The sequence below is a fragment of the Ambystoma mexicanum genome, chromosome 13, assembly GCF_040938575.1.
Source record: "Ambystoma mexicanum isolate Mex_15411 chromosome 13, UKY_AmexF1_1, whole genome shotgun sequence".
In the NCBI taxonomy this organism is placed as follows: domain Eukaryota; kingdom Metazoa; phylum Chordata; class Amphibia; order Caudata; family Ambystomatidae; genus Ambystoma; species Ambystoma mexicanum.
Window position 1 is genome coordinate 580,068,680 of NC_090938.1, and position 21,828 is coordinate 580,090,507.

The 21,828-nt window shown below is 44.7% G+C and overlaps 1 protein-coding gene across 1 annotated transcript in view; it reads left to right on the forward strand.

Annotated features, from left to right (window-relative positions):
• Window positions 1-517: 517 nt before the first annotated feature.
• DUSP3 (dual specificity phosphatase 3) overlaps window positions 518-21,828 on the forward strand; it is a 399,045-nt gene continuing 377,734 nt past the window's right edge. Inside the window, exon 1 of the mRNA XM_069634406.1 lies at window positions 518-868. Coding sequence (XP_069490507.1) covers window positions 747-868 — 122 coding nt within the window. The 5' untranslated portion in view covers window positions 518-746. The remainder of the gene's footprint in view (window positions 869-21,828) is intronic.

A 21,828-nucleotide genomic window follows, 5' to 3' on the forward strand; every position in this document is an offset into this window, starting at 1 on the left:
CCCGTGATGTCAATATTATGGGAATTATTCATTTTTGAAACTTCAAAAATCCTACATCTTTTTGGTCACAGAATGTTGGCAAATATGCAAACATTTCCAAATTGTGATTTTAAAAATTAGTTCAGAGCGAATATTGAAACCGCTCCCAAGTTACCATAATGTGAAATTATTATGTTATGCAAAAATACTATACATATCATGCTTCAGTTGAGTTTTTATGTCTTGAAATAATATGCATTCATTTCAAATATTACATTGGAAAGTTGAAGTTTGCTATTTAAGTAGTAGACACTGTTGTGTACGGAGTACACGAGGTGCGCATGACACCTGAAGGAATTTCTACTTTGTATAATATTCGCCAATAAGTTAACTTAAAGGGTTTTTCTGAACCTATTCCTTCTTTTGCCTGTCCTAGTCATTGTGTGGGTTGGGCTTCTTTCCATAGGCGGCTCTGCTTGTTTTCTCAGGCAGACCTGGCAACACTGCAGCTGATTCCTTTGCATGGGAAGGGGAGGGGCGGTTGCAGTCTGACAGCCGTGAGGGGAGAGGGGGGGGAGTGCCCGGGCTGGGAGGACTGAAAGGGCAGTGGGCCCCCGGTGTGCTGGCAGGGCACAGAGCTTTCCAGACTCCTGGGTGCCATTGAACACCAGCCCCCACCGTGGGCACAGAAAGCCCCAGCCCTGCTTGTGAGGAGCAGCTGTGAGACGACTCCCACCACCTCCATCAACCTGCTGCATGCACCAGCCATGTCAGATTATCAGGTCTCCGTGCAGCAGTTGAACGACCTACTGTCCAACGAAAGTGGCTGCTACAGCCTTCCTAGCCAGCACTTCAACGAGGTCTACCCCCGGATCTACGTGGGCAATGCGTGAGTAATGCCAGGCACCTGTTACTTGCTCTCTGGGGACCAGCGCTCACGCCCCCGCGGCGAGCCACTTGCAACCCACCAGCCCGCCTGAATGCATGGCACGTCTGACCCTTCCCTGGGAACTGACACCACTGCCCCACACATGACACCAAGCTTTCAGCCACTCCCCATGCCCTACTCCTCTCTGCCCAGAGACTGCGAGCAGACACTCCCCCAGGATTGGCACTACCCCAGCCACCTGCCTTGCATAACACCCTTTTTGACCAATGAGCACCTCGTTTTAAATTTCTTGTTTGTTTAATATATCAATTAATATTGCTGTTGAGCCTATTTCCAACTGGTCCCAACGATGCCATCTCAGGGTCCCACGGATGGTAGCTAATACGTAAGACCACACCAGCTGCTCTACCCCTCACGCCTACGTATGAGAACGTAATTGTGTTTAAAACAACTGTGTGTTGGTTAGCCAGTTTCCAGGCTAATTCTGAGAGATAGGAGAAATACAAACTCGGAAGAAAATGTGATCTGTCCAGGATCACACCGTTTGAGGGAGTAGAAGAGCGCAGTCTACAAGTTAACCATAATTAGTTATATGTGTAACATAGTGATAACTGTGTGCCCTTGCTCTTCTGCCTCCCATACATATATGGTATGTCCACGCATAGAAATACTGATTGTGTTCCAGACTTTTACCAATGCAGTCCCTTCTCCAACACCCTGGCCTCACGACACTTCTGCCTTAAGAGGTGCGCATTTGTTTCTGACATAGCCACTGGAGGGAGGCGTCCCTTATTTGAAGGGTGTCGCCCCCATTGTAACCTTCTCTATTTAGGGTGTCGCCCCCATTGTAACCTTCTCTATTTAGTTACAATTGAGAACTTTCCCGAAATGGGCCTTCACGCCTGCAATGCCATCTCACAGCTAAATGACCCTGGTCTCTTCTTTAGCAACTTGGCTGCCATTGACATGCATCACGCTAGTCCCCGGGGTGCAAGTCTCGCCTCTTCGCTCGTGCACCAATGCCTTCTGTCACCCAGCGCCAGCACGTATGCGTTCATGGCGGCGCTCCCGAGCAAGGTTTTCACACGGATAGGTAGAGGGCAGAAATGGGCATGCATGAGGAACTCGATCGCCTCCGCTCTATTTCCGTCGGCTGGGGGATGGGGGAAATGGGATGATGCAGAAATTAAGCAGTTGGAATCGCAAACAGTCTCAAATGCGTGGAAGTCGAGTTTGGGCGGGGGCATGTGTTAAATGCATATTGGGTTTAACACGCGTTATAGGTTTATCCACACGAAAGCCCACATTTGGAAAATGGTTTCATCCGTAAAACATTTACCATTCTCTCCCTTAGATATAATTTGCGAAAAAATGTGTTATTATAATTACAACATATCAGCAAGGTGTGGTGCATTGCTAAACACATTTATCATGGGTAGTCGAAACATTCTGAAGTTCTGGAAATGAAAACTGGTTAGACTGCCCGTGGCTCGGTCCTCACTTTCCTCGGCCGTGCTATCGGTCTGCCATTCATACAAGGGAGTGGCATCGCTGCACGAGGCCCGCAGGGCGTCTGCATAACTTTACTTGACCTTTATTCGCACTGCACCCGATCCCGTCTTTCACTGGACAGAAGTGGTATCCACACTTGTTTATGCTGTAAACTGAAGGCTGGCTAGCTACCTGTTATTTTCTGTAACATGAGCTCTGAAGAATGTATTTGATTATAGAGTAGTTCGATTGTTGGGGATTCATAATTTTGTCTAAAAGGGGATAGGTATTGCAACATGAGTGTCAAGCCCATCCCACTGGCAATTCCCAGGGGACACTGGCAAACTGACCGTCCGTTTCCGCCGCCTGGTATCCAGGGATATTACAGATTGCGAAAAGGGCGCTAAATCTCCATTCCATAGAGTCCCATAGGAGGGGATTGCCGGTATTTCCAGCACCGGTAATACCGGCTGGTTTTTGCTGGTGGGGGCCTGATTTACCTCAAGTTTGTCAGTCTGGGAAAAGTGCTGGTCATGGAATTACCGACACTCTTATTGCCCCCGGACTGGCAAACTTGTCATGAGAGCCGACATGTCTCTATTTATCACTGATGTGTCTGGAAATGAATCAACAAAGTTAGCACGGAGGCTGCCACGTGAAAGTGAGCGTCTGTCAGCAGCTAATTCTGACAAAATGATTGGTTATGGTTCTAGCCAGTGGAAGACCAGTGTTAGTAAATGGGCACAGTCCATCCACATGAGGCTCTGCACCAAAGCATCTGAATTTAGGAATAATCCAAAGGGCACCGAAGTCTCAGAGGGCCTGGGCGCCTGCTGGAAAGAAGTGCCCAGATGCCAAGACTAGAGAGCAGCCCAGCTGAGTGAGTGTTTTTGCAGACACATTGGGAGGGCAGTTTTTGGATTACGCGCCCAAATGCGACCAGGCACCTATATGCATAATTTTAATGCATTTCACTGTTTGAAAAAGACTGTCGCGGAGTCAAACCAACTCTCATCTTGCCATGAGACCGCCTACTCCACATGTGCAGTCATGAACTGTCTGATGGTGAGTATGGTGCCTTTTGTTCCATGGTGCCGTACTGTTTCGTGTGGGCCATTCTCTCTGTCCCAAGTATGGGGATCTTGTGGACACTCCAGAATGATTTAGTTGACTTGTTGTTGGCTTGTCAATTTGTAGAAAGTTATGGCTGCTGCTCAGGTGCCGGGGACCTAAAAGCGGATTAGGTGTCGCCAAACTTGGTGAAGCAGTGAGGCTCACCTTGAGGAAGTTTCATTGAGGATGAGAAAGTGAGATCAGGTAGCAAGTGTTAGGAATGGTAAACTGGTCAGGGTTCCATTCATTTGAGTTGCTCCCAGGGGGATTAACAGTGAGGTGCTTGCAGGCTCCGGTTAGATGCATGGTCCTCTTCCAGAACGCGTTGAGCATTACACCAACCCAAGTAATGGTATTAAGTAAACCACCTAATATTAAGCCCGGTGCCCTGATAGAATTTTAGGAATTCAAATTGTAAATGGCTGTATAACGGCTATACTGTAGAGGGGAAAGTGTATGCAGCCTAGAAAGGGCGGCCTTCATGGATAGCAACAACAACTTATTAAGTGGGACTCCAATGATTTCTTATGTAAATTAGGATGTATACATAAACCCTCAGCATTTAAGGGGTTAATGGAAAAGAGCACATATTCAATACGACTGCTTGTGGGCAGTGGCAAGAAGATTCGCCCTGTCTATGCACTACCACCAAACAATCGTGAAAACAGAAGCTTTTCCTGTTGGGTGGGTAAGACACAAATACAATCGAGGTAGGACTGCGTGGCCGTGCAAGGTAAGGACATAACCTTGCCTTGTAACCATGTGACTGGTTTTTTTAAGGAACTCATTTTGAAAACTGTCATTATTTTAAGGGGCTATTTCCATTTGTGGTAAAAGGGTCGGCTTTTTTTTTTTTTTTAGTGCGCTGTAAATAGCCATCGGGTGCGGTGATGGTAGAAGGGGGTAGCCTCTTCCTTGCCAGGCTGTGTCACGCCAGATGTACTCAACTTTGGAGTGAGGAGCCCCTCTGAATATTGAGAAGCAAATTAATTGCCAGACTACATACACACACTAGAGTCAAGCAACAGAGAGCAGTGGATTTAAGTTGTATGTGAAGTTCATTCCGGAAACCGAGCGCAAATAATGTGTTTATACGTCACCTAAATGGCTTCGAGAAAGCCTTCAGTGGCAAAACACGTGTCCCTTTTTATGTAGCAAAAGGAGCTGATATCATGTAATTGCAACTCTGAAAACCCCAGTGTCAGCTTCAACCTCCGATTTAACGAAAAACAGTGTCTTCTTTTTGGGAACTATCACTGCAACATGGACAATACATTATTTTGTTCAAAGGATAAGCATTTAGTTCTGGTGCGGGAGACTGTTGCATTTGGGTTGGAGGAGGGGTGGGCACGTAAAGGATACCTGGATGTCTTGCAGAGAAGTTGGGTAACCAGTGCATGCATATGCCTTTTAGATAGAGTGCAATATCTTCAAAGCGGAAATTGGACAGCTCTCCCTTAATGTTGTGGGAGCAGTTAGCAACTTAATTGGAGAAACTAGTTTGAAGGGCCAAATAACTTGGAGGATTTTCTGAGTGGCTGTTTCTGATTGTATTTGCAAAAGACACGAGTAGGGAACTCAGAATATATATATTCAATGAAAAAACTTTGTTAAAGGGATGTTATGGTTACAAGTAAAACCGAAAAACCTCTGAAATTCGCCAGTTATGGTAAGCCAAGCAACCATAACTTGTGCCACCACCGTGCATTGCTAAGACTAACACCCAGGACATCAAAGATGACATCACAAGGCTCCCCTCCCCCCACCTCTGCTTCTTCTCTCATACCAGACTGTCTGCCCGCAATTCAGGTATGGTGTGCTGCCAATGATCTCTGCCTTAATGCCAGTAAGACTGAGATCCTCTTCATTGGGACACCCGCTCCCTCCTTTCCTCTCTCTCTGGCCGCCCACTCTGGGCCCTCTTCCTGCTCCTTCCTGTGAGGCTAAGAACCTTAGTGTCATCTCCGGCTCCAACCTCCCCTTCTCGCCTCACATCTCTGACATCTCTAAGAAGTCAAACTATCAGCTGCACCTCCTCAGAGGTATTCTTCCTTTTCTCACTTTCCCCCAGAAGCTCACTTTCTCCAGAGTTCTGGCCCTCTCTAGGCTGGACTATTGCAACAGCCTATTTCTAAATCTTCCTGCCTCTACTCTTCAACCTTTTACAACTTATCCAGAACTGGACTGCAAGAATTAACCTTGGGCTCAAGCCCAGGCATCGTATCTCTCCAGCTCCCAAATCTCTTCACTGGCTACATGTGGCTGTAAGGATCAAGTTCAAGAACCTCTGCATTGTCCACAAGACTTTCGGGGACCTGGGACCGCTGTACCTCGAACATTCTCTTCCAAAACATCTTCCTTCTGAAGCTCCCTGCTCATCCACCTCCAACTCTCTGAGGGTCAGACGCTTCTCCAAGCAGAGAGTTGGGGGCAGATCTCTCTCCTCGGCTGGCAGTCTCCCTCTGGAACAGCCTCCCCGCCTCTCTCAATCTTTTGCACCAACCCCTCCTGTTTCGGAAGCAACTCAAGACCTTCCATTATACTTCCGCTTTCTCTCTTCCTTGCCCCTGCTGATGGACCTGACTGCTCCGCGCACTGGTCACCTGGTCACCCTCTGAACTCGGGCCCAAGTTCCTGCATGTCCAGTTGCCCTTGCACTGCCTCTAGGCTCCCCAGCACTTAAGGGTCTCCATCTGCAACCCTACAGTCCCTTCTCTCTGTACTTATGAGCCACCCACTGGCTGCACTTGTGAGTTAACTACACTTTCCCCTTCCGCCCCCCCCCTGGCACTTCTCCCCTTCCCTCTTCCCCACACTTGCGTGATCTGATTGACACAAGGCCTAATAAGATTGTTTTTTTGTCCTCCCTTTGTTTCCCCCTCCTTGTCTTGTCACGCCTAGAAACACTTGTGTACAAGTGCGTCACAAAATGCCACATCATATCATATCATGGTTTTCTGCTGGTTCTGATTTGGAGATATTTTCATTGCTCGCTCAGCTTTTCGGCACGTCAGGTTGTTATTAGATAAGATCAAAGTGCTCAATAATAATTCCCATGCAAGGAGAAGGGACAACAATTAAAGGTGTTAAGAACTGTACAACAAAATGACGGGTGAATGGAAGCTACGACTTTGAACTAGCTAGTGGAAGGTCTTTTGGTGGGTGTGTCACCTATTCCTGCAGCTTGAGATTGGAGCAGAGTGTAGCTGCCCCATTCAGCAAGCTGTTATTTCAGGATCTGTTCCGTCCTTACAGATGGTGTTAAAAGCAAGAGCCTTATGAAGTGTGTATGGTGGCTGCATTTGACTAGAGGAACAATCCTTGTGTGCATGACTAGTTGACATTTCTTTAAGCTCACCTCCAAGTCTACTCGAGGAGAGAAAGATATGTTCCACTAAAAAGAATGCACGTGGTCTTGCCATTTGTGTTGGAGTTGGGATTCCCCAGTAATGGGGGAGCTTGTGTGCTATTTAGCCTGCTGTCTAACTTGTAGGGCCTCAGTGTTACTCCTATGTAGGCACCGGCAACTCTCTCTCCCCCAGAATAAGTAGATCCCGTTTAGGCAAGCAAGATGATTCCCCAAGGCTGGACATTGGTGAGGTCCTTAAAGATCTTGGTCAGGACTGACTTGAGTAGATAGGCAGGTCTAAACCCACACGTAGCCTCGTTCCCCTCCATCTTGCTTGGATATGGGAGGTTCTAGATTGGCATGCAGATAGTGGATATTTGGGATACGACATCATTGTTTACTCGAAGTGATAGCACCAGCAAGTGCCTGAGGGAGACATACTGGCCAGCCCGTGTTTTTTTTTTTAATGACAACCTGCTTTCCACTAAAATGTAAAGGATAGAAGGTTTTAAATGAATCATAAACAATCATTAATCTTTTATTACACGCTTATTGCTGGAGATCAGTCTCTAAGCGCGGGACGAGGAACCAAACCTGTGTAGCTCTGTGTTGTCTTGCTTCCTAGATACACGTGTTGCCCCTGAGCTATCTCCCTAGCCCTAATAACATTGCTCTGGGCAACGTAGCATACCAAACATTGGTAGCCAGACCAAGTCTGGTTTGCAGCTGTTTGGTTCCCTTCTGTAATGAGGCAGACTAGAAAATGATGGCATGGATGACTGCTGGAGAAATCACAGTAGCCATGATTATGTATCCAACATGTTTCTATTGCAAAGAGGCCTCCCAAATGGAAGAATTCACCGTATTCAAAACACAGTTACATTAAATTGCACCACCTTTTGATTTTACTCAACTTTTCCTTCGAGAATAAAATTTCTCATATATCAAACCTTATTTTTGACCCATCCTTAAGACGGTAACCCACAGAAGATATTATTTGAATATAATTGATAAGCAGCAAGCCGTCTACAACTGTGAGTCACACGTTTCTATTCTGAATGTGCTGGCAAACCATGTAATCCCTTTGAAGCTTATTCAATGAGCAACCTTGGTTTAGCTCATGCATTCCTGCCTGGGAAGGGAGGGGCAGGCAGCAAACAGAGCTGCCTCTGTGTTTATGCCCTAGGGGTACTTTCCCCAGCGGGCAAAAGAGGGAGCAACAGGTGGCACCCACATGCCCTGGATGGTAGGACAGAGTGGAGATAAACTGAATAAATGTGGGGAAGGTAGCAAGCTGCAGGATTACGGAAGCAGTCCACATTCCTTAAAGGAGTGTTTCCCCTCGACTACCCCATGTCTAGCAGATGGAGACCTCATGGCCACTTCCCCTAAGCTGATGGGGGAGGTGCTAAGAGTAAAATCGGGCTTGCAGGTTTAACCTCCAGCTCCCACGTAGTCGCCACAATTGGTTTCAGGGACATGCAAACTGAATCATAACAAACATAGGTGTTGCAGAACACAATCATATGCGTCAATGGTGTTAGGCTGCCGTGTAAGATTCAGAGAAGAGCTTTGTTGGCTTGGTTCTTGCACCAGTCCCCTTCAACTGGGCTGGGTTTAATGGTGCAAATGGGGTGAAGCATCTGCCTAATATTCTTTTTGAGCTGAGTGGGGATGGGCGCGATTTGCACCGCCCTCCTGCTAGTGTGCAGCATCCAACGAAAGTGGCTGCTACAGCCTTCCTAGCCAGCACTTCAACGAGGTCTTCCCCCGGATCTACGTGGGCAATGCGTGAGTAATGCCAGGCACCTGTTACTTGCTCTCTGGGGACCAGCGCTCACGCCCCCGTGGCGAGCCACTTGCAACCCACCAGCCCGCCTGAATGCATGGCACGTCTGAACCTTCCCTGGGAACGGTCTGATTCTTAAAGCAGATCAATACTGTTCATACTTTAAAAATGAGTGAGTGCTCAGGCTATACAATTTCAGATAATTGAATCCGTAGGATCTGGGGGAAATAATATCAATCTCCTCATACAATAACCGAAGATCAATTGCAGTAATTCCTGGGTTTATGCAAGCATTACTCTATATAGAAGAAATGTAGATGGAAGGGGGCGGACTCCATGCCTTCCAAGATTCCACGGTACATGGCAAGGAGTTCAGAACATTGTGGATGGTCAAGGTTTATCTGTGATCTGTGCTTGGAGGGTGATACATGAGGTATTTTCTAAAGAAGTACTCGCCTGAAGATGATTAGGGTTGTTTCCGAGAGGATAGCTCGGGGGAAACTTGCTTATTTTGGAAGAAAGACAACACTGACCAGCTTGTGTTCAATACTAGGTCCTGCGCTTATAGACGGGTCTCCGGCATGAAGCACTGTATAAAAGGCCAATTTATTTATTTATTTATTTTTTGTTTGCCAGTCAGCTTGAAAAGCTATACCAGGAATACCCTCCCTTTTGCAAATGGGCTGTCTTTGGCTCTTGTATTGTCTTCATCTGGTTATATCCAGTCCAGCTAAGGCTTGGATTCGGATTTGGCAAACTCCATCCAATATGTGAAGCAGGTTGGATAGACATATGGATTAATTAGTGTCAAGGAGTTTGAATATGATATAGCCAGTCAGAGACAACAATTAAAGGTGTTAAGAACTGTACAACAAAATGACGGGTGAATGGAAGCTATGACTTTGAACTAGCTAGTGGAAGGTCTTTTGGTGGGTGTGTCACCTATTCCTGCTGCTTGAGATTGGAGCAGAGTGTAGCTGCCCCATTCAGCAAGCTGTTATTTCAGGATCTGTTCCGTCCTTACAGATGGTGTTAAAAGCAAGAGCCTTATGAAGTGTGTATGGTGGCTGCATTTGACTAGAGGAACAATCCTTGTGTGCATGACTAGTTGACATTTCTTTAAGCTCACCTCCAAGTCTTCTCGAGGAGAGAAAGATATGTTCCACTAAAAAGAATGCACGTGGTCTTGCCATTTGTGTTGGAGTTGGGATTCCCCAGTAATGGGGGAGCTTGTGTGCTATTTAGCCTGCTGTCTAACTTGTAGGGCCTCAGTGTTACTCCTATGTAGGCACCGGCAACTCTCTCTCCCCCAGAATAAGTAGATCCCGTTTAGGCAAGCAAGATGTTTCCCCAAGGCTGGACATTGGTGAGGTCCTTAAAGATCTCGGTCAGGACTGACTTGAGTAGATAGGCAGGTCTAAACCCACACGTAGCCTCACTCCCCTCCATCTTGCTTGGATATGGGAGGTTCTAGATCGGCATGCAGTTAGTGGATATTTGGGATCCGACATCATTGTTTACTCGAAGTGATAGCACCAGCAAGTGCCTGAGGGAGACACACTGGCCAGCCCGTGTTTTTTTTAATGACAACCTGCTTTCCACTAAAATGTAAAGGATAGAAGGTTTTAAATGAATCATAAACAATCATTAATCTTTTATTACACGCTTAATGCTGGAGATCAGTCTCTAAGCGCGGGACGAGGAGGCAAACCTGTGTTGCTCTGTGTTGTCTTGCTTCCAAGATACACGTGTTGCCCCTGAGCTATCTCCCTAGCCCTAATAACATTGCTCTGGGCAACCTAGCATACCAAACATTGGTAGCCAGACCACGTCTGGTTTGCAGCTGTTTGGTTCCCTTCTGTAATGAGGCAGACTAAAAAATGATGGCATGGATGACTGCTGGAGAAATCACAGTAGCCATGATTATGTATCCAACATGTTTCTATTGCAAAGAGGCCTCCCAAATGGAAGAATTCACTGTATTAAAAACACAGTTACATTAAATTGCACCACCTTTTGATTTTACTCAACTTTTCCTTCGAGAATAAAATTTCTCATATATCAAACCTTATTTTTGACCCATCCTTAAGACGGTAACCCATAGAAGATATTATTTGAATATAATTGATAAGCAGCAAGCCGTCTACAACTGTGAGTCACACGTTTCTATTCTGAATGTGCTGGCAAACCATGTAATCCCTTTGAAGCTTATTCAATGAGCAACCTTGGTTTAGCTCATGCATTCCTGCCTGGGAAGGGAGGGGCAGGCAGCAAACAGAGCTGCCTCTGTGTTTATGCCCTAGGGGTACTTTCCCCAGCAGGCAAAAGAGGGAGCAACAGGTGGCACCCACATGTCCTGGATGGTAGGACAGAGTGGAGATAAACTGAATAAATGTGGGGAAGGTAGCAAGCTGCAGGATTACGGAAGCAGTCCACATCCCTTAAAGGAGTATTTCCCCTCGACTACCCCATGTCTAGCAGATGGAGACCTCATGGCCACTTCCCCTAAGCTGATGGGGGAGGTGCTAAGAGTAAAATCGGGCTTGCAGGTTTAACCTCCAGCTCCCACGTAGTCGCCACAATTGGTTTCAGGGACATGCAAACTGAATCCTAACAAACATAGGTGTTGCAGAACACAATCATATGCGTCAATGGTGTTAGGCTGCCGTGTAAGATTCAGAGAAGAGCTTTGTTGGCTTGGTTCTTGCACCAGTCCCCTTCAACTGGGCTGGGTTTAATGGTGCAAATGGGGTGAAGCGTCTGAGCTGTGTTTGGAGTCTAATATTCTTTTTGAGCTGAGTGGGGATGGGCGCGATTTGCACCGCCCTCATGCTAGTGTGCAGCGTTTCAAGTAGTTGATCAACAGTGGCTCTAAGAACGCATTGGACATATCAAATGCCACTGAGGTCACTTTTTTAAGGCGTCTATTGGAAAAGGCTTACCTTCCCAGAGTGTTGCACAGGCAGTGTTGAAGTTCATGACATCCATGGGAGATGTAATCAGCTTGTAGTTGGAGCAGGAGAATGTTGTGGATTCAAGCCCTTGGTGTCATATTGTGTTTGAAGATGAGGTCTGGCTTGTTAGCAAGAGATGCTTGAATGCCTCTGGAATATATTTTCTGTGAGCCGAGGTGGATAGTCACACCACGCCCAAAGTCCATGAACTGATGTTAAATTGGGGGACCTGGACATCTGTGCATTGCTAAATGTGGCCAGCGGGTACCGCGAAAATGAATAATATCTCTAGGCAAACACCATGAACAGCCTTTAATAGGCCACTTGGAACGATGCCTTATGGGTTATCGCCTTCTTTCTCAGTGTTTGAAGGGGGTGATGAACAGTATATTATAAAAGTCAGTTGTGCAATGTACATCTAGAGGAGAGATGTTTGAGTATGGCGAGAGTCAGTTACTGGGCGGCCTGTCTTTCCCATGGAATTGGTCTCATTCTTTTTTTGTTTTAATTTTTATGTTATTGATTTTCTTCAGCTCCAAAGGGATAATATAATTCAAGCAGGGACGTCATTTAGGGGCCTCCAGGGGTCGTAAATGCGACCCCTGTGGTCTCCCTTGCTACCCCTGTGGTCTCCCTTGTTACCCCTAGAAAGAAAAATGTAAAAACAAAGTCTTTTTTTTTTTTAATGCAAGCTCCTGGGCTGTGGTCAGCACCATGTGGCTCTTTGCCTCTGGAGTGGCTGGCTTTCTTGTTCAGGCCTCTTAAAATAAAATTAGCAGGGGTTCCAAAAGTTTAGCACTTTCAGCAGTGACCGTAAATAAGAATGCTAGACTCATTAAAGATTTATTTCAGGCACACTTCAGGGGGTGAGTCACTGAATTAGTCTGTTCTTAAACACCTCAACTCAGCCTTTCATCCTTCTGAGGTCGATAAATGAGTAGCAACACAGGGTCGGTGATATTTTATCTATATTTATTCTATATAAAGCGCTTAAGAGTAAGTGCTACACAATAACACATCATTTGGCCATGGACGTCTGCTTGCATTCACAGAAATGTGCTAATATGGCCTATACACACTGATCCTAATGATACATATGGCGATCCATTATTGTATGAAATGTATGTCCCATTATGTTTGTTTATTTTGTTTATATAGCGCTTTACGCCAAAGCGCTGTACATTATAACAACAAGAATACAATAACAGTAGAAGCAATTACAAGATAGGAGTCAAACCAGTAATACAGCAACTAGAACAATTAGCCAGTGGAGATAAATGAGGGAAGAAGGGGTGGAGAGGGGAATGGAGTGGGGAACAGAAAGTGAGGTAAGGTGAAGGCGAGAGAGGGGTTGAGGGGACATAAGAGGAGACAAGGCAGGGGTAGAGAGGCAAGATGAGGAAGATAAAAGAAGGGTGGGGGAGGGGGAAGGGCGGGGAGGACCAGAGTATCAGGAAGGGGAGTGGAGAAGAAGAGATTTTAAGGAGACACGAAAGGAAGAATAATTGGGGATGGAACGGATAGAGAGGGGAAGGGAGTTCCAGTGGAGGGGAGCAAGGAGCTGAAAGTAGCGAAAACGAGAGGAGGCACATGGAGACGGGGGAACAAGGAGAATGAAGTGATCTGCAGATCTGAGGGAATGGGAGGGAGTGTAGAATGAGATGAGAGAGGAGAGATAAGGGGGAGCAAGTTCATGTAGAGATTTAAAGACAAGACAGAGGAAGTGGAATTTGAGTTGGGAATGAAAGGAAAGCCAGCCAAGCTGTGAGAGCGAGGAGGAGATGGAGTCATGAGGTGAGAGTAGACAGAGGGTGCGAATGGCAGAGTTGTAGAGGGATTTTAGGGGGGCAAGATGAGAAGCAGGGAGTCCGAGGAGGAGAGAGGAACAGTAGAAAAGACGAGAGAAGAGAAGGGAGGAGATTAAAGGTTTAGTGGCGTGGAAGGTTAGAGAGGAACGTACTTTGCGGATATTGAAAAGGTGGTAGCGACATGCGCCGGAAGTGAGAGAGATATGGTGGGTGAAGGAGAGGGAGGAGTCAAAGTAAATGCCAAGATTATGAGCATGGGCAGAGAGAGGAAGATTAGTGGGAGGAAAGTGAAGAGAAGGAGGAGGAATAGTGTTTGAAGGAAAGAATAAGACTTCAGTCTTGTCTGTATTGAGAGAGAGAAAGTGGGATGACAGCCAATTTTTAATGGCAGTAAGACAAGAAGAGAGCTTAAGATGGAGGTCAGGAGTGAAGGAAGAGAATGAGAGGAAAAGCTGGGTATCATCAGCGTAGAAGTGATGAGCAATACCGAAAGCGGAGATGATAGGGGCGAGAAGCGAGGTGTAAAGAGAGAAAAGAAAAGGGCCAAGGACAAAACCTTGGGGTACACCATAGTCCAGTGGGAGCGTAGAAGAGGTATGACTGCCCCAGGAGACGGTAAAAGAGCGGTGGGAGAGTTAAGAAGAGAGCCAGTTGAGGACGGAGCCTTTGAAACCTAAAGAGGATTTATCATTAAACCTATATCATTATAGTGATATAACCATATTTTTCGTTGTGTACTTAGTAACAATGCTATGTGATGCCACTTCCTGTTTTGTCAAAGGGTGAAAGGTTGCATTCCAGCACTTCCCGCGATATCACTTTGGGGTGGGGTCAAATTACACCACTTCCTGTGATGTCATCAGAGGTCAAGGATCATGTGATGTCACTTCCGCTACCCCTGGCATTTTGGTGAAATGATGTCCCTGAATACAAGATAATTATAGCACTTTACAAGAGATTGAGGAGGTATAGTACTGAAAACCTTTAAAACAAGTCATAATATACCAATTCAGATTTGAGTAGGGATCTGAAAAGATTTCACACCTACACAGTATTCACTGAACACTATACATTAGAAGAAGGATAGCACAGAAGGCGGTACAAAAATGGGGAGGGAGCTATAAACGGTCTGATTCTTAAAGCAGATCAATACTGTTCATACTTTAAAAATGAGTGAGTGCTCAGGCTATACAATTTCAGATAATTGAATCCGTAGGATCTGGGGGAAATAATATCAATCTCCTCATACAATAACCAAAGATCAATTGCAGTAATTCCTGGGTTTATGCAAGCATTACTCTATATAGAAGAAATGTAGATGGAAGGGGGCGGACTCCATGCCTTCCAAGATTCCACGGTACATGGCAAGGAGTTCAGAACATTGTGGATGGTCAAGGTTTATCTGTGATCAGTGCTTGGAGGGTGATACATGAGGTATTTTCTAAAGAAGTACTCGCCTGAAGATGATTAGGGTTGTTTCCGAGAGGATAGCTCGGGGGAAACTTGCTTATTTTGGAAGAAAGACAACACTGACCAGCTTGTGTTCAATACTAGGTCCTGCGCTTATAGACTGGTCTCCGGCATGAAGCACTGTATAAAAGGCCAATTTATTTATTTATTTTTTGTTTGCCAGTCAGCTTGAAAAGCTATACCAGGAATACCCTCCCTTTTGCAAATGGGCTGTCTTTGGCTCTTGTATTGTCTTCATCTGGTTATATCCAGTCCAGCTAAGGCTTGGATTCGGATTTGGCAAACTCCATCCAATATGTGAAGCATGTTGGATAGACATATGGATTAATTAGTGTCAAGGAGTTTGAATATGATATAGCCAGTCAGGATGGGGCTGGAAGAGGTAGCCAGTGGTGAGTGATAAGAATAAGCACAGGTGTAATGTAATGATATGTGGTGCGTGGCTCCATGTCGGACAGCAGTGAGAAGAGATAGAGAGGAGTCTGGGAGTTCTGTAATGTGTGTGTTACCACCTTCTATATGTGAGATGAATAATTGGATTTTGGCTTAGAGTTGGTGGGAGATAGGCAGGCCTCGAAACGTACACTTGCCACCAATCAAAGGCTAGTGATAAATGACTCTTGGCAAGTAACAGGTAGTAAGCTGGATGTATGCAGAGTACTGAGGTGGCAAGTGACATTGTGTGCCTAGCAAGTAGCTTGCAACTTGAAAATTGTACCCGTGAGATGGTTTTGTTCTTTAAAGAGTTTGAGTTGGCAGCAGAATGTATTTTTCAATGAAAATGAGTTGCCTGTCTATATGGAAGTCTAGGGATTTAGTGTACAAGTGATGCCATGTAGGTATATGTTATGAGTGGGTACCCAATAAGTGTTGGTACTCGTAAACATCCTTGGTCCTTCTACAGAAGCTGGCATGTCACCTGTAGGAATCGAACAGCATTTGCGCCAATCACAATATGTCACCGATCCGTGGCTTCCAACCACCTGCCATTCCCATTATGGCGGCCTTCAGACCTTGCCAACCACATAGCCGCACGACGGCCAATCCCGGACTACGCTACTCCAACCTTGTCATGCTCACGAGGCGTGTCCTCTCCAGATACACTTCAATGGCCGGACAGACTTTCTTTTTTTTTCGTATTCTTTTTTATTCGTGTTTAGTCAACATTTGACTTTTCACAGTACGTAAGAAAAGGAAAACCAAATCAAGTTCATAATAGGAAACTTATACAAAACATTTACACCAATAAAATTAATTACATTAAATAAGAAAATATTTGTACAAAACATTTACACCAACAAAATTAATTACTTTAACTATTTCCATTTGTTTTACAATCTTACAAACATTGAAGCCCTAATAATAATTCGATTTTAGCTAAAAACCTTAAAACATCTAAAGATTGAAAAGTTTCCCTCCCTACTGACAATCGATTCCAGAATTCCTCAGAATGTAACCATTCGATATTGTGGACAAAACGAGGAATGTGGTCAACCCTTTGTTGTCTTATAGCTATGCATGATAAGTAGATGTTTCACAGTTTGCACAGACCATCCGCCAGAGTCCCCTTGTTCCTAATTCTCTGTAAATAACAGATGACATATAAGTTCATGTGAAACCTTAGGAAATCCGCCTTCCACTTTGCATTCGGAAATCTCCTAAAATACAGTAAAACATAGCCTAGAGATTTGTCCATTACGGGGAAGTACCTGTACAATTTCATATAAATAAACAATGCCCTTATCACTTTTTTCAACTTCAGCGGGTTATCAATCAGTTACTTTTCTGACGACTAGCATTTCAGTAACAGGGATATTTCATCCTGTTTCAAACCCCAGAGACAGTCGTTGGTATTTTCTTTCCATCAAACCACCTATATCTACTTACAGAGAGTTGTTCTGAGGTCTTATGATGGATCTATAATGCATAATCGTCTATATTCTGCATACGATTGTAAGTATTGTAATCCTGATTCATAACGAAGCCTGGCCATAGGTAGTGAACGTGGCAAGCTGAGAACTTTTTTCCAAATCAAACCCTCAATTCGTACCCACTTAATCTTTAGGGCCATTTTCTCTATTTCAATTCCATACATTAAAATCGGAATCACCTTGCCCTTATAGAATTTAATTAATGTTAATAGGGTGAATCTGCAATAAACATGGGGGATTATTTTCATTTGGCAAATAAATTGCTTCAATTGTTTTCCTAAATCTGCCTCTAGAGATGCCGTAGAAGGACTTGATCTAATTATAAAGCACCGGTTCTTAATTTCTTTTACCAGAGGCAAACACTGTTTAGCCAGTTTCCACTTAAAGAGTACGGTCTTTTTTGGTTGAATTGTTATAGGTCATAATGAAAGTTTTACTGGGATTAATAATAAGATCATTAGAAAATGCATAGTTTCAAAGGCTGTGATCAAATGCCTGAGACCTATCTGCGTGTGGTCCAATAGGACCACATCATCCGCATAGGCCAACCCATTGATTTTAAGAGTACCTGTCGAGGTAGCAGCTAGAGAATAAGGTATACATTTACTCCAGAGATAGGCCAGGAAGAGGTTAACAAGCCAGGGTGCTACAATGCATCCCTGCCTTAAGCCCTTCTCAGTAGGAATAGGTGAAGACAAATGACCTTGTGAGTCCAATCTCACCTGTATCACAGTTTTATCTTGGAGGTGAAGCAGGATAGCTAAAATACCCTCTGGAATGCCTCAATCTTTTAATTCACACCAGGGTTTCCATCTATTTATTGAATCAAACACCCTGGATGTGTCTATCCAAACCCCATAGAGTCGACAATCTTTGTGCCGCTTTGTATTTAGAATGTTTAGCACTAGGCCATTCAAAGTCATTGACAGTCCCTTCCGGAAGCCTCTCTGTAATTTTTAAATAATATTTTCCTGAGCTGCCAAATCTTTAATTCCTTCAGGATAATTCTCAAGAAGATTTTACTCTCGATATCCATCAGAGCAATTGGACGATAGTTAGCATGGTCCTCTCCATCACCTTTCTTATATATGGTTATTATCATGGCTTTACACCAAGAATCAGGGCACTTGTTTTGATCTCGCGGAGCTACTTATTAGACCTTCAATCCCACTTCACTTAAGGTCCCATTCCGCAGCTCCATGGATTCTTTTCCTCAAATATCCTAGAGAGATGCTTTGTCCATGCTAATTCATGATTATATTTGATTGGACTATGGCTTGCTGTTGAGCCTGTGGATTTATGATTCCCCAGAAGTTGTGAGAATTGTCTCTTGTCACTGCTTTTAGCATGGACAGACCATCGGAATGACTTCTCTCAAACTTTTTATTCCTGGTCCAATTTCTGTATTGGTTACAGAAAGCCTTCATTCCAGAAGGAATACCTCCAATTCAACCCTGTCCCTTGCCAGCAATCCAATATCTCTACAAAGTACTTGCTTCTGCTCTCTGGTCTTTGCATCAAAACTATGGACGTGTGCCCTATACATAGGACCTTGTTTAGTCCCTGGTCTATCTATATCTCATAAAAGATCAACAAAGGTCATGGGATCATATAGGTCATCTAATACCCTTGGGTTGTTAGCCCCTGCTAGGTCTTCCAGTTTGGAATTTAGGTGCCTCCCTCTGCGATTGAACACAGACAAATGATTTCCAACCTGATTTACTGATACCATTGCATCATATACTGGTTAAGGCTGCCCTTATATACAATGTCTAAAAGTAGCCGAAAGTGGTATATTGTCACTAGTACCAATATCAACAATTTTCAACTCCATACATTCCTGAGAAAGGTGTTCTTAGAGTACTAGATAGTCAATGGTGGAAGCAGATTAACCACTTCTCCATGTTTAGCCAGGGGAATATCCCTGACTACAGTGCCATTGGCGATGTTTAGATTCCATTCTTTGATGAAGTGTGCCCATGTTCGACCATTCACACGTCATATCGCACTATATGAACCCCCAAGACCCCCCCAAACAATTGGAGTTCAGGCCTCCCACAACCAATATGTTATTTTCTGGGAAGGAAATTCTAACGATCGACAATACAATTGCTAAATCCTCCGAAAAGTTTTCCAGGTTAGAATGTGCCGGGCTCATTATACATCTATCAATACCAATGAGTTGAGGAGTGGCTGAGGTGGAAGACTGATGCTGACAGTCTCTGTGAGAAAAGTTGTTTCGCTGCTCCTCACCCAAGTGTTGTGATGTGCCACCAAAAACTACCCCGGGCCTCCCAAGAGTCTTCTCCCATTCACATTGGATGCGACCTGATTATAAATGAAAAAGCCATCCAATTTAAAGGAGTCCCTCAACCATGTCTCCTGTAGAAGAATCAGATCATGGTCCTGAAAGATTTTCCTCATTGCCCCACCTTTAAAAAGAACCAAAGCCCTGCAAATTCCAACTGAAGATCCTCAAACATTCACCAACTAAAGAGACTCTTCCACACTGTTCAAATTCTGGAGGACCTCGGTGAGCATCTTCCAGAGCATAGCTCAGATTTTATTTTTGTCACCTCCCCGTTCCTTCCTCACAATTCCTTCATCACCCCCATTTCTGAATCTTAAGCTGCCTGCATGACTCTCACTTTCCAGAGACCAAGCTCTTCTTTTCCAGTTATCTCGGGTTATCCCAGTCCTTTGATTCTGTGGACATTGCAGCAGTGTAGGAGAAACCTCCAACCCCAGGTCTTTGAAATCCCTCCCCGAATTCAGCCTTTACACCCATTTGAGATTTCATCACAACCTCCACTATATCCGTAATTTGATCTATGGGAAACTTATACGGTCAGTATCATGTGAAGAGAGTAAGTAGAGGTCTGGGATTTGTCTTGTTTCAGCTAAGATGTTTCCCTGGTTCAGGCTAGCTTTGTCCTTAATTGGGTCAATTCTCTTCAGCCATACTCTGGGTAAGGAGAAGGGGCTTATTTCCTTCCTACATGTTATCTCTTCAGTCAACCAGAGCTCCATTCATGTGGGGCGCACAGTCCGCCCCCAGGATCTGAGATGTTAAAGGTGACTGTAAATCCTCGTCTGTCATAAATCTGGCTCTGATGGCATTAGGCCCTTTCAAACTGCGTCTATTGGTTGGGTCTGCTCTGCAGGGCCTGAATTATCGGTACTTTTCTGCTCTTGGCCCCGCTTAGCTATCTCTTTAAGAAAGATTGGTGGCAAGCGTATTGTTTCTATCTTCCCTTCAATGGGGTTTACCGTTTGTTGACCCACACTGATTTTGCTGACAGTGGAACTGGTCTGACTTTTGGGCGGTTGCAGTGTTGCACTTCCCATAGCTGCTTCAGTGCCTTCGTTCTCTTGATTCATATCCACTTGCTGAACAAAAGAGTGATTTGGCACATCTGAGGTATCCCTATTAATAACTTTATTTAAAGCATTAAAGAATTGCCTTTTGCCAGATTTGTTTTGCTTCGTCTGCTATTTATTCTTAGTTTTCTGAGACTGTGCTGGGATAGCTTCCTTAGGTGTTTCATTTCTTAGTTGGGCGTCCTTTTGTTTCTTTCCTTTTGTTTTCTTTTTTATTTGGGCCCTCAATGCAGCCATTTTCTGCATTAAGTAAGGGTACAGTCTTTGGGTCCTCAATCCTAGGTGCCTCCGGAGTTTGTAATTCAATAACTCTGTTATTCTTGCTCACAGGAACTTCCTGGGCCTGACCTCCATTTGGCCCACTTTTGTCTCTCTCAGAAATGGCCTCCCCAAACTGTGCCAGCCTAACAAATTCTTAGTGTTGACTGTGACAGAGGGGTATTGTCCAGAGGGATACTTTCAGTGGCACATGCCGTGTTTGATGGTTTGCCACCTTGCTTTCCACCCACAGGCTTTTCAGCTCACATCTCATTGACTGTGGTTCCTGATATAGATCGACCAAATTAGACTTAATATCTGTACACATTGCGGATTGATTGCTGCTTTCTTCTTTTAGGAGTCCCAAATCTTTGGATACAGATGGGGTTATCAGGCAACTCAAACCCACCATTGAGGACTCACAGGCCCCCACCTCCCTGGTCAATTCTAAAAGTGTTCTGGAATGTGATTGGACATCTGTCCTCAATATTTCGAAAATATCGACCAAGGAGTTTAAGACAAAACTCAGTGCTGAAAGGGTCGAGTTTGAGAGTGAACTATTTTGGATTGAGGCTTTTGTTGACTGCTGCTGGTCCTCAATGTATGGCCTAGCCACCTGAGGCCCCAAAGAAGAGGATGTTGAGGCCCCTTGATCCTAAACCTCACTCAGTTCCCTTCCATTGGTCAAGGAATGGGTCAAAGGCTGCGCCACCTCCACGCCCAGATGTGTTTGTTCAATGAATCTTCCATCACTGAGTATACTATCACTCAGGGACCTCCTTCTGTTCTTCATCCCATTAGTTATGATGCGCTTCATTGAGGATGTGGACAATGTGTATTCCGGGTCATTCCTTAGTATGGCTCCCAAAGAGTGTAACACTGGGCAAGGAGTGGGGGTTAATGATGTTATTTGGTCACAACGGGATGGATACACCTCCTGTAGTGGGTAGACAAGGGACTGAGACATACCGATTTCCTTATCCTGCTCTTGCAGCATGTTAACTAATTCCTCAGCCTTCAAGATGTCTCTCCAGCTGAGACTCCCACTTTTTAAATTGTAGAAATTGGGCATCCGCCTACTTTCAGGCTTATCCTTGTTGTGAAGATTTTTAACGCTTTGCCCCGTCATTCAGCTAGTCACTGATATCCCAATGTTGTTGAAAGAGGATGGGTAAATTACTTCTTATTTGTAAGGTTGCCCAGTGTCAGCGGTTTTGCGAGATGGTAAATTTGTAAAGATGTAAAATTATGAATCGATAGCCCTTGAAATCTCTGATATTGAGGACTATTGCACTGATGTCATATGGAGAGCGGAGTACAAAAACAGTCGAAGCGTTACAAGGAGTGCAAGGAGCAAAAATCTCTGGCTTGGTGACCTGGTGACCTGGAGACCTGGTATCGCAGACTGCAGTGTCC